At 42.4% G+C, this 14,099-nt stretch overlaps 1 protein-coding gene across 2 annotated transcripts in view; it reads left to right on the plus strand.

Annotated features, from left to right (window-relative positions):
- The window catches only part of LOC132896979 (collagen alpha-1(XIV) chain), a 93,232-nt gene that overhangs the window by 43,202 nt on the left and 35,931 nt on the right, over nt 1–14,099 (plus strand). The window contains exons 11-15 of one of the 2 annotated variants that reach the window (XM_060938193.1): nt 1,196–1,368; nt 5,291–5,420; nt 5,538–5,683; nt 13,008–13,137; nt 13,230–13,369. In XM_060938193.1, the coding sequence (XP_060794176.1) occupies nt 1,196–1,368; nt 5,291–5,420; nt 5,538–5,683; nt 13,008–13,137; nt 13,230–13,369 (719 nt within the window). The remainder of the gene's footprint in view (nt 1–1,195; nt 1,369–5,290; nt 5,421–5,537; nt 5,684–13,007; nt 13,138–13,229; nt 13,370–14,099) is intronic. The other variant, XM_060938194.1, reaches the window with a different exon arrangement.

A 14,099-nucleotide genomic window follows, 5' to 3' on the forward strand; every position in this document is an offset into this window, starting at 1 on the left:
TTTGCTCGGCGTTAGCAACAGTTAGAGGTTTTTAGCTTTCTCCTGAAATGTTTTCTTTTATTTCTTCTTCTTCAGGGTAGTAAAACTCACTTTCGCTGTGAACACTGTCGTTATCACTATCCATGCTGTAAAATTAATGCTATTCTCCTGAGAAATGCTGGCAAAAATTTATAAGATTTTTGATAATCTTATAAATACATCTTATTTTTTAAAAAAAGATAAATGTTGCCAAAAAAACTCTACTATGTTTGTTGTTGTGAACGAGCGAGTCGCCAGAGGTCTATAACTGGGGTCCGTACCGTAGGATACGGACCCGCTCGCCAGCCAATCAGAGCGCAGGATTTGATGGAAACCACATCGCGAAAAAAATAAATATCGTTATTTTTTTTAAACACTAATTAAAGATTTATTGACAGTAATTTTGAGGTCACTGAAAGTAATTCTGATGCAACAGCCAATCAGCATAAGGTGGTCTTTCTACAACTTGTTAGTTCTTAGTTTCCTTTGGTATTTGTTTGAAATTTCAGTTACAAAACAGTATACTTCAGGTGGTTTCTGCCAGATTAACTGAATACATCTTCCAAAATATAGCAAAGTAAAGCAAAATAGGGGCTTGTATGTCATAGCCGTATGTTAATTATATGTGCATATTCTTAGTGCATCAACAACTAAATTGGCCATGCTCAGCTAAACTGGCAATTAACTTAGATAATTACAGGCACAGTAGTGCAGTGGTTAGCACTGGGTTCAAACCTGCTGGTCGACCAGGGCCAGTCTGTGTGCCTGTGTGGGCTTTGTCTGGGTTCTCTGGTTTCCTCCTACAGTCCAAAGACATGTGGATTTGGTTAGCTGGCTACTCTAAATTGCCCATAGGTGTGAATGTGAATGGTTGTCTGTCTCTCTGTGTAGCCCTGTGATAGACTGGTGACCTGTCTAGGGCGTACCTCAGCTCTCACTCGCTCAGTGTCAGCTGGGATTGGTTCCAGTTCACTTGCAACCCGCAATGGATAATCTGACATTGAATGAATACATTGAATGAAGACATTGAATGAATGAATGAATGAATGAATGAATTACACTAAAAGACATATATTTAGTGCTTTTCTGAGATAATTGTCATCTTAGTCAGCACAAACTAGTACTACCCTACTGCAGGCCTATGCTAATTGACACAAGTTTGAATGTGCTTTTGGAGCAGGACGTGCGCATCCCACCGAAGACCCAAGGCTGTCCTACCCAAGTCCCACAGACTTGCGATATTCTGAGCTTGGTCCCAAAGAGGTGCGTTTGAGCTGGACGAGTCCTGGCAGAGCGGTGCAGCAGTACAGGGTGGTCTTCCACAGCAGTGAGGGACAGAGCCCACAGGAGGTGAGTCTGACTTTCAGTCTACAGTCAGGACAGAATTCACTCCTCAGGAGGATCACAGCCCAGTTTTGCTCTAGCATATAGGTATTCAACTAAAATTTGTAAATTTCCAATTTAATTAAATTCCTTCTTTACAAAGATCTGGATAAGGAACTAACATGACTGAGTGGTGACAACAGTTACCATTTAATACTTAACCATTAGTGATTAGTTCATGGCTATGAATAAAACGCTTCAAGTTCAAGTGGTTATGTTTTGTTTCACACTCGTGTATCATCTTACTACTTTTCACTCATGCCACGGACTCTGAGCAGATTATCTGTTCTATTTTGAACTAATGTTTTTAAGTTCCTGAATAGCGCAACAGTGGTGCCCTGTTGCCCAAAGATCATGAGTTTGAATCCTGACAATGCCACAGGCAAGCTGTGGCTGGCACCCAAGGGAACAAATTTGGCCTTCCTCTCTGGGTGGGAGTGGCATCCTCTCTTCCCCCATCAATCAGAGTGACACTAGCCAATTGTGTAAATCTGTGAGCTGCAGAAGACGCTTTTCCAGCAAAGGTTATGCTGCCCTGTGACCCAGCATGAGCAGCAGTTAGCCGTCATTCTCCCTCTTGACTAAACTAGAGAGAAAAATAAGTGTAATTTATTTTGTCTGTGAAAGTCTGTAAAAACTTGTCCCGACTAAAATACTAAAATCTCTAGCCATGCGCGTTATGTTATATTTACCTTTGTACAGTTAGTTGCTTATCCAGACTTCTGTAAACCCTGCAGCTAGTCTCGAGTCTGATTAGTTGCATCTGATCAGCTACATCAAAAAGTCTTTCCCACGCCATGTGGCGCATAGGGCGGCGCCGTTCTCCGTTTCTGTAGCCCTTGGCCTCTCGTCTATTACATAGCTAGGGTTACAGTGGGGGGCTAGTCCTCTGGTAACCACGAGAGTTCGACTCTGCACTCACATCTGTATTGCAGCGTGCCTTGCAGGGGCGGATTTAGACATTAGGGGGCCCTAGGCAAAATACAAACATGGGGCCCTCCACCTTATACCCTCCAGGCATTCTGAGGCGATTTTGGTGTTTTTTTTTTTTTTAAATATAAATGTACGGTTACTTAACAAAATAAGGTAGTACTTGTTTTTGAGGTGTTCACCATGGAGGGGCAGACTGAGGGGACCCCTACAGGCAACTGCCTAGGTTCGCCTTATGGTAAAACAGCCTCTGGTGCCTTGCCAGATGGCAGCAGGTACCATTTTTATCATGGTCTTTGGTATGACCCGACCGTGAGTAGAACTCGCGATCTCCCGATCGAGAGGCGGACACGCTAACCACTAGCCGGTATTCAGCTCCATAATTTTATATAAATGCATGTAATTGGATAAGCCATAACAGAGTATTTGAAGACGCTGAGCTGGTATATACAGTAGGGATGGTAAGATACACCGATTCGCAGCAATGAAAAAGTTCATGATGCGATTGCCCTGATTAAAAAAGTGTGCACTGGATACAATTTGTGATAAAATTGGAACACGTAATTTCTAAAATCATTGCATTGGTAAAATTTGATATGTAGAGGCCCTATTAATTTATTATTTAGAAATATGACGACTAATTTTTGACCAATAATTTTATATTTATAAAACTGATTCTCAAGTGTGCGCTTGCATCACCATTGCTGTCAGTGGCCAATCATCATCAAGTCTCTCGGCCAAGTCTTGCACAAGTTGGAAATGTGGCTCCAGTGAGATTTCAAAATAGAAGTCCCTGTGTCTTTCTTGCCAACGGGATTTCAAAATAAAATCTTTTCTCGAATCACATGGATGATCATCAAGGAGGAAGGGCTACCATATTGAATTGCATAGCATCATATTCTTTTGCGTCCCATTGTATTACATTGACTCACCTTGCATTGAATCAAATTATGTCGAATCACACTGCATTGCAATAGGGATGAATCATATCATACCTCATTAGTAGTTGCTTCACATGGATCTTTAATGCATCAAATCGTTGGCAATATATCGAGATGTGTAGTGCACCGGCCTCCGTCATGAAGAGGCACATCCTTAACATACATGTTTAGAAAACTTGCCACTGAACTACATTATGGTTTCATACAGTGGCTACTCCGCTACAGTATTTTTTTCAGTTCAGTCCACTTAAAATCTTTGCTGGGTTTGCACCCAGACCACAGTCAAACAGTCAGCGCCCCTCTGCTCTAGTTTTACAGCATACAAGTGTGACTATATACTGAGGTGATCTGAAATATCTAACACTTAAAAATCATGGTATTCTTATATAAATGCAGCTACATGTAACACTTGAAATATATAGTTTTTACTAAAACAGTATAACGTACATTTTAAGTACAGCCTTTTGTGAATATTATGATAAACTGCCGAAGGCTAAAGGCCTCTGCATGCTCTTGCGACAAGGCTTTCGCAGATAGCTTTTCGCAGACAGTTGTAATTTATTGTTGAGCGGGGGAATAGGCGTGCGCAATGTTATTCACCGGCACAACGCAAGGGGGCGCGAAGTCGCTAGGAGTAGTTGGTGGGTGTGGTTAGTGGAGTGTTTATCCTCCGGTTACTTATAATGACTAGAACTTTTTTTTTTTATAATGACTAGAACTGGAGTCGTATAGATGTACGTACTTCCTCGATCAACCGCTCTTCATGCTGCTCCATCTTCGCTCGTGTTTTTAAAAATGCCGGTCGTGAAAACAAAAACCGGGAAAGTAGGGAAGCGGAAGTGCGTGTACAGCGGGTAGAGTGGACCAATCAGAGCCCTCTTGTCTGCGGCGCTGTCTGCGAGGCTTCTGCGGTGGTCACGGTTTTTGGGAGGTGCGCGCAGAGCGTCTGCGAAGGTGGGGGGGCTACGCAGACACTGTCTGCGACACCGTCTGCGAGGACTGGGTTGTCAGCATAAATTGGCCTTAAGGCTACAGCCACACGACAACGGCAACGAGATTTTATTTAAAAAAATATCGCGTCCACATGGGCAACGGATCAGTAAAATATCAGGTACATATGGCAACGCAACGCTCGCTGAAAACGATGCAGTACACATGCCACACCTCTACGTGTGCTGTAAGACGGTCCCATCGGAGACACCAGAACAATAGAAGAAGTAGGACGCATGCGCATAAACCCCTTCTTCTACCCGGCGTGAAGCACTCACAGGAACAAACACACAACAACAACAAGAAGATGGCTGCGACTACGCAAGGAAATCGTGCCTTCTGTGTGTACAAATTAGTTTTATTAGTGTGCATAGTTTTATATAACTTAATTTTCTTATTGTGTGTGAACATTTTGAAAAGCATTTTTATATAATTTATATAACTTTTTATATTGTGTGTGAACATTTTGAAAAGCAGTCTTATCCAATAAAAAAAAGAAATTCAAGAAATGGTTCAGTTACTTGTTTATTTAAAAGAAAAGCTGTATACAAAAGTGAATGCAATGCAGTGGTTCATACAAAACAGCGAGAGTGCTGCTTGTTCTAGTCATGTGGTTGTGACGTCATCGTAAACAAGTCCGTTCTACTCATCCAGACGACTTTGCAACGGCGCCGTTGCCAGATTTTTCCACTCTGGAACCCGTTCTCAAAAAATATCGTTTTGGGGCACCCAAAACGCCGGTGCCGTGTGGACGCCAGGCCGAAACGATAAACAATTTTATCAGATTCACCTGAATCCGTTGCCGTGTGGACAGCCTCTAAGTGTATGACTCTTAACAAGCTATTTAAAAAAACATTCTTGCAGTTACTCAAATCAACTAATTTAAGCTTACTCTGCCACTGCAGGTTTATATGCCATTAAACGTAATCCTTTTTGAATATGTATAGTTGTGAGCAGAAATTTTAATACATCGAAACAATTGAGATCCTAGTCTGTATTCCATGCTCCTGAGTGCTGTGTTTTTGCAGGTGGTGGTGAAGGGGTCCAATTCCACAGCGATGCTAACTGGACTGTCCTCACAGACCCAGTACCATGTGTCAATCTTTCCTGTATATGCGGACAATGTGGGCTTTCCACTGAGAGGCATCTTCACTACATGTGAGCTTCTGTGTAAAAAACAAAACGCAATCATGATTAACCTCCAACAGAAAATAGTTAACCAAATCTCCTCTTCTCATCGTTTGCATCATCTCTTCCTTCCTCTATTCTCCACAGCAATGCTGGCCATGCCTGAGTCTCTGGAGGTCACCGCATCCTCTCCCAGCAGTCTCCGGGTGCGCTGGAGGGCTGCTCATGGAGCTACTCAGTACATGGCCCTCTACTCTGCTCTCACTGATGGAGAGCCTGATGATGCTCGAGAGGTGAGTCTGGGTTCAGCTGTATGCTGATGGTTATGGTACCACTGTATTGTTTATTATTTAACATCTCTACTTTACAAAAACCCCAAATCAGAAAAAGCTTGGGACGGTATGTTGAAATTGAAGTTAAAACTGAAAATAATGATTTGTAAATAATATTTGACCTCTATTCTTGGGTTTCATGTGACATCACATCTGCCTCATTAGTTATTCAAAACTTTAGCTGGTGGTCTACTAAAGCTCAGTTGACAAAGCGTTTGTACGGAGAAGGTGCATTGCTCGCATGAAAAATGCCTTACGCTTGCGTTGTTTTAGGTTGTTCGAATCGATCAAACTGTGAAACTGATAAAAGTTTATTCAGGGTTCCCCGTGAACTAATCAAAAAAGGGTGAACGAACACAGGATGTCACAAAAAGACGTCGAGAAAGGTGGCTTTTGAACCTCTCGCGGAAATCGAAGGGAGCCGAGTCGAAGCATGCTCGAGTTTGCAGTGATCACTTGGTGAAAGGTTTGTATTTCCCTTTCAGCGACGTCCTTAGTGATTTCCAAGTACTTTTCTTGCTATGTGTTGTTATTTTACGGAACTTTTTTTTTTTTTTGTCATGAAGCGCTAAAGTCCCCAGCTGTTTCTTTGTTCCCTCCTCACTCCTCACAAAGTCCGTATGCATGAAGGTCATGACCAAATTCTTCCCCAGCCATACAGTTACAGTGCACCGTGATCATTTCTCCGTCTTGTTTAACTAAGATCCAGGTCTTTTAAAGGGGTTTCTGATGATCTTTGCAAATGATTTACCTGAGAGGTAAGAGCCAGCACAAGTGAGAATTAAGCGAACTGTTGTTTGTTTACACTTCAACTTGCAGCGCTTCGTTGTAAAGACGCGAAAGAAAAGCTTAAAACATACTTACACGGGCAAAAATAATACCAGATTCATTCGGCAGCAACTTGATACCGAGGTCCTTTACCCAGTCACATACAAAAAAGGTTGTAAGCCTCTATACTCTTCCACGCTTTCATCTGTTTTGCGGTGTACAGTGGTGCTTGAAAGTTTGTGAACCCTTTAGAATTTTCTATATTTCTGCATAAATATGACCTAAAACATCAGATTTTTACACAAGTCCTAAAAGTAGATAAAGAGAACCCAGTTAAACAAATGAGACAAAAATATTATACTTGGTCATTTATTTATTGAGGAAAATGATCCAATATTACATATCTGTGAGTGGCAAAAGTATGTGAACCTCTAGGATTAGCAGTTAATTTGAAGGTGAAATTAGAGTCAGGTGTTTTCAATCAATGGGATGACAATCAGGTGTGAGTGGGCACCCTGTTTTATTTAAAGAACAGGGATCTATCAAAGTCTGATCTTCACAACACATGTTTGTGGAAGTGTATCATGGCACAAACAAAGGAGATTTCTGAGGGCCTCAGAAAAAGCGTTGTTGATGCTCATCAGGCTGGAAAAGGTTACAAAACCATCTCTAAAGAGTTTGGACTCCACCAATCTACAGTCAGACAGATTGTATACAAATGGAGGAAATTCAAGACCATTGTTACCCTCCCCAGAAGTGGTCAACCAACAAAGATCCCTCCAAGAGCAAGCCATATAATAGTCGGCGAGGTCACAAAGGACCCCAGGGTAACTTCTCAGCAACTGAAGGCCTCTCTCACATTGGCTAATGTTAATGTTCATGAGTCCACCATCAGGAGAACACTGAACAACAATGCTGTGCATGGCAGGGTTGCAAGGAGAAAGCCACTGCTCTCCAAAAAGAACATTGCTGTGTGTCTGCAGTTTGCTAAAGATCATGTGGACAAGCCAGAAGGCTATTGGAAAAATGTTTTGTGGACGGATGAGACCAAAATAGAACTTTTGGTTTAAATGAGAAGTGTTATGTTTGGAGAAAGGAAAACACTGCATTCCAGCATAAGAACCTTATCCCATCTGTGAAACATGGTGGTGGTAGCATCATGGTTTGGGCCTGTTTTGCTGCATCTGGGCCAGGATAGCTTGCCGTCATTGATGGAACAATGAATTCTGAATTATACCAGCGAATTCTAAAGGAAAATGTCAGGACATCTGTCCATGAACTGAATCTCAAGAGAAGGTGGGTCATGCAGCAAGACAACGACCCTAAGTACACAAGTCGTTCTACCAAAGAATGGTTAAAGAAGAATAAAGTTAATGTTTTGGAATGGCCAAGTCAAAGTCTTGACCTGAATCCAATTGAAATCTTGTGGAAGGACCTGAAGCGAGCAGTTCATGTGAGGAAACTCACCAACATCCCAGAGTTGAAGCTGTTCTGTACAGAGGAATGGGCTAAAATTCCTCCAAGCCGGTGTGCAGGACTGATCAACAGTTACCGGAAATGTTTAGTTGCAGTTATTGCTACACAAGGGGGTCACACCAGATACTGAAAGCAAAAGTTCACATACTTTTGCCACTCACAGATATGTAATATTGAATTATTTTCCTCAATAAATAAATGGCCAAGTATAATATTTTTGTCTCATTTGTTTAACTGGGTTCTCTTTATCTACTTTTAGGACTTGTGTGGAAATCTGATGATGTTTTAGGTCATATTTATGCAGAAATATAGAAAATTCTACAGGGTTCACAAACTTTCAAGCACCACTGTAGAAGGACGTCTGCAACACCAGATAGTTTGAGATGTCGGGGAACTCAACTGAAGGGTAGTTTTCCAGATTGTATGACAAATCCTTCTTTCCCAGACTGTAGGGGTCAATTCCATTGCACATAGCAATCTTCTGAATATATCTAAAGCGAGAAGTGGGTTCTAGATTACAAGCATACTCTAAGTTATCACTAGTTGTTTGCACTACGGCAGCCGCTTTGTTTTGCTAGACCACCAGATGTTCTACCGGAAGTGAAATCGCTAAGAAACTGAACCCCAAGAATTGTGCTCAAAACAATACAGCAGCACATTATTTTATGTTTCACCTCATTATTTTTTTTCCCAAAATACATACTTATTTCAATTTTGATTCTTCCAACACACTTCAAAAAAAAGTTAGGACATTAAAGCATTTACCACTTTCTCATCTTGCTATTCCTTCTCACAACACTTAAAATGTGTTTAGAGACTGAAAAAAAACAAGCGATGAAGCATTTCAGGTGTTATTTTGTCCCATTCTTCCTGCAAACAGGTCCTAAGGTGTGCAGCAGTACGGGTCGTCGTCATATGTTTTGTTTCACAATTTGCCGCACACTCTCTATTGGGGACAGAGGGGACAGGCACCCTCTTCTTCCACAGCTATGCCTTTGTAATGTGTACAGAATGTGGTTTTGCATTTGTCTTGTTGAAATATCCCTGGAAAAGATGTTGTTTTGAAGGTAGCATACAGTATGTCACTCCAAAATCTCAATGTACTTATCTGCATTAATGCTGCCATCACAGAAGTGTATTTACACAGCCCCATACCATGACAGACCCTGGCTTTTGGACTTGTTGCTGGAAACAGGTTGGATGGTCCTTTTCCTCTTTGGTCCAGAGCACACAGCATCAATTTCTTCCAAAAAAAAAACCCTGGAATACTGATTCGTCTGACCACAATACACGTTTCCACTGTGTGATGGTCCATCCCAGATGCTTCCAAGCCCAGAGAAGTCAACAGCGCTTCTGGACACGGTTAACATCAGGCTTCCTTTTTGCACAGTAAAGTTTGAACTGGCATTTGTGGATATAACTCCATATTGTAGTGCTTGACAGGTTTGCCAAAGTAATCCGAAGCCCATGTGGTTATATCAGCTATAGATGAATGATGGTTCTTGATGCAGTGCCGTCTGAGGAATCAGAGATCACAGGTGTTCAGCTTAGGCTTGTGCCCTTGCCCTTTACACACAAATTCCTCCAGATTCCTTGAATCATTTAATGAAATTATACACTGTTAAGGGTTAAATAGCCAAATCCCTTCCTGTCTTTCTTTGAGGAACATTGTTTTCAAACATTTCAATAATTTTCTCATGCATTTGTTGACAAACTGGAGATCCTTGGCTCATCTTTGCTCCTCAGAGACTAGGCATTTCCTGGATACTGATTTTGTACCAAATTGTGATTTTATAGTCATCTGTTTCAAATCATATCATTATTTAAATTTTTTTACACCATTACTCACCCTAAATTGCCCCATCCCAACTTTTTTTCAAACCTGTTGCAGGCCTGAAATGCATCCATCCATCCATTATCTGTAGCCGCTTATCCTGTCCGACAGGGTTGCAGGCAAGCTGGAGCCTATCCCAGCTGACTATGGGCGAGAGGCAGGGTACACCCTGGACAAGTCGACAGGTTATCGCAGGGCTGACACATAGAGACAAACAACCATTCACACTCACATTCACACCTACGGTCAATTTAGAGCCACCAACACTACGTTCAGACTGCAACCTGAAACGACCCATATCCGATTTGTTGTGAAATCCAATTCCAATTATATGAGACTTGTATGCGATCTCCAATATGAACGGAAAACGACCCAAAAGTGTCCCGCATGCGCAAATTGACACTTAATAAGCACATCTACGTAATACGTAAACAAAAAAAAAGCGCACTCAAGTTTGCAAGTAAAGCATGGAGATGAGGTGAGACCTGGTGATGTGGTTTTTGTGGCGGCGGCGGAACTCGCACAATAATCTGATTAATGTGGGCAGCAGACTAATGAGACCGAAGGTGTCAAATTACTGGAAATTTCCAGAACAATCTTATCTTGTAATACAGGATGGTTTAAGTTATAAATCAGTTATAGAAACTGTTTTATTTAATCAGGCTAACAGATCAACATCCAGGTCCCTACCAAATCCACCATTAGCTTGATCAATTCTATAAAAGTCTATTTAAATTCTGAAAACTGTACAAATGTTGTTGTTTTCCACCAGAAAGGCGGGATTAGCCAACGCAGAATAGTGACGTTTGTCTCTTGTTGATGACGTGTAGGTCGCATGAATGCGACCTGTCCGGTCAGACTGCAGTCACATGTGAAAATAACGGATATGCATCGGAATTAGGACCACATATCCAAGCGGCCTGGGTCGCATGTGAAAAAATCGGATCTGTGTCGTTCAGATTGTCAATAACAAATCGGATACAGGTCGCATATGGGCAAAAAAATCGGATATGGGTCGTTTCAGGGTGCAGTCTGAACGTAGTCCAATTAGCCTAACCTGCATGTCTTTGGACTGTGGGGGAAACCGGAGCACCCGGAGGAAACCCACGCGGACAACATGCAAACTCTGCACAGAAAGGCCCTTGTCGGCCGCTGGACTTGAACCCAGGACCTTCTTGCTGTGAGGCGACAGTGCTAACCACTACACCACTGTGCCGCCCGCCTGAAATGCAGGAATGGCTATATATTAACAAATGAAATGAAGTTGACGAGATAAAACATGAAATATCTTGGGTTCATCCTGTCTGCGGTGAACTACAAGTCAAAATAAACTTAGAAATCACTTTCTTTTCTTGTTATTTGTATTTTCCATCCCAACTTTTTCTGGTTTGGGGTTGTACGCTGTTTGATCAAAATTACATGAAAATGTTTATATACTGAGGCCAAAAATATGTGGACACCTGAGCATCACACCCAATATGAGGGTCTTTCCCAAACTGTTGCCACAAATTTGTAAGCACGCAATTTCCTTGAGTGTCTTTGTATTCCGTAACATTACAATTTCCCTTCACCGGAACTAAGAGGCCCAAACTGTTCCATCCATGACGGTGTGCTTATGCACAAAGCGAAGTCCATAAAGACATGGTTTGCCAAGGATGATGTGGGAGAACTCAGGTGGCCTGCACAGAGCCCTGACCTCAACCTCACTGAACACCTTTGGGATGAAATGGAATGTAGGCTATGCACCAGGTCTTCTCACTTGACATAAGTGTCTGACCTCATTTATACTTTTGCGCATGAATGAGCATAAATCCCCACAGCCACATACTTTCTCACATTGCTTTGGCAGACTGCCTGCAAAGATCATGTCAGGTAAGGAGCCAGTTTAGCAAACCCCAATCTCTGAAACCACGTACACGGCATTATGGTAGAATGAGCAGAGATTAGTTGAGTGAAGAGATGGCGAAGAGGTTTGTGTTTAAACGGATTAAGGGATTTGTAAATTAGTTTCCAGATGTGTAGGCAGGTTGGGTGTATTTCAGTGAAATTGAAATAAAGTATTTAAATAGAAATATCTCCCTCTTCCACTTTTAGTTTATGCAGTAACCGTACTTTCAAATGCTGTAAGTTTACTTTTGGTTGTGATACAGTACATGCAATAAAGGGAAAGGCTTCCGTTGAGGAAATTCTGTAGTTTTCAGAATTAAATCTCATCTCATTATCTCTAGCCACTTTATCCTGTTCTACAGGGTCACAGGCAAGCTGGAGCCTATCCCAGCTGACTACGGGCGAGAGGCGGGGTACACCCTGGACAAGTCGCCAGGTCATCACAGGGCTGACACATAGACACAGACAACCATTCACACTCACATTCACACCTACGGTCAATTTAGAGTCACCAGTTAACCTAACCTGCATGTCTTTGGACTGTGGGGGAAACCGGAGCACCCGGAGGAAACCCACGCGGACACGGGGAGAACATGCAAACTCCACACAGAAAGGCCCTCGCCGGCCCCGGGGCTCGAACCCGGACCTTCTTGCTGTGAGGCGACAGCGCTAACCACTACACCACTGTGCTGCGCTCAGAACTAAATGTAGAAGAAAATGTCAAAATTTGTCCATTTGACAGGTTTTCTCAGGACACCACATATACAGTATGTACATTTTTTTTTCATAGTCATGTCAGTGAATTAAGATCAGATTCTTCATTGCTATTTTTCTCATCACTGATGTGAATGTGTAAGGGTGTATTATTATCTCATCTCATCTCATTATCTCTAGCCGCTTTATCCTTCTACAGGGTCGCAGGCAAGCTGGAGCCTATCCCAGCTGACTACGGGCGAAAGGCGGGGTACACCCTGGACAAGTCGCCAGGTCATCGCAGGGCTGACACATAGAGACACAACCATTCACACTCACATTCACACCTACGGTCAATTTAGAGTCACCAGTTAATCTAACCTGCATGTCTCTGGACTGTGGGGGAAACCGGAGCACCCAGAGGAAACCCACGCGGACACGGGGAGAACATGCAAACTCCGCACAGAAAGACCCTCGCCGGCCACGGGGCTCGAACCCGGACCTTCTTGCTGTGAGGCGACAGCGCTAACCACTACACCACCGTGCTGCCCGTGTATTATTATTATTATTATTATTATTTTTTTTAGGGCATGTGAAGTGCAGCTGTGTCTGTGTTGTATGTGGCAGGTGAAGTTTAGAGCTGATGAGACTGATGTAGAGCTGCGAGACCTGATGCCTTCTACAGACTACTCAGTGACTGTGTACGCTTTATATGATGATGAGCCAAGTGATCCCGTGACCGCCATCGCCACCACATGTAAATGTTTATGCCCTTTTATATTTATCAGAATAAACCATCCAACACACAGTTTGCTTAGAGATTTACTTTTTCTGTCTCTCTCTCTCTAGTTCCACTACCATCTCCACTCAGTTTGCAGTTCCCAATGGTCAGTCACAGCTCTCTGAAGGTCACATGGGTGCCTGGGGCAGTTGATGTTCCTGCCCACCGTGTCACTTACAGCACAAATCATGGGAGTGATGTCAAACAGGTGAAGGAATAAAGCTTTTCATTTTTTATATCATAGCTTTTAGATTGATTGATTGATTGATTGATTGATTGATTCTTGGAGCATGTTCAAACAGCAGGGAAAATCTGATTTATTTCTTAAATCTGAGTGGCTGCATTGAAATCACAAATGACAAAATCCACACTGGTTGTTACAAGAATGAAGCAGACTTGTGTAATGCAGAGTTGTAAAAGCTACCAACATCAAGATTTTACAGTTGATTGTGTGACATAAGTCCAGTTACGTTCTAAACTTGTCCAGCAAAGATAGCAGCAACAAAATCACAAGCACAGGAATGTGACCTCTTAGTTACTCCAAGGCCAAATATTCACATCCTTGGAGTATCATTCTGTTACATTTAGATAGTCAAAGTCCCTTTCCACGCCATGTGGCGCATAGGGCGGCGCCAATCTCTATAGCCCTCGGCCTCTCGCCTATTACATAGCTAGGGTTACAGTGGGGGACTAGTCCTCTGGTAACCGTGAGAGTTTGACTCCCCACTCACATCTGTATTGCAGCGTGCCTTGCCAGACAGCAGTAGGTACCATTTTTATGATGGTTTTTGGTATGACCCGACCGTGAGTAGAACTCGCGATCGAAAGGCGGACATGCTAACCACTAGGCCAACTCGCGGTACATTTAGATAGTGACGTGTAATAAATAAGTTTATTTTTAAGAGATTAAGGGTTATGCTGACATTTAAATTTTTCCC

The sequence above is a fragment of the Neoarius graeffei genome, chromosome 13 (genome assembly GCF_027579695.1).
Source record: "Neoarius graeffei isolate fNeoGra1 chromosome 13, fNeoGra1.pri, whole genome shotgun sequence".
Classification (NCBI taxonomy): Eukaryota; Metazoa; Chordata; class Actinopteri; order Siluriformes; family Ariidae; genus Neoarius; species Neoarius graeffei.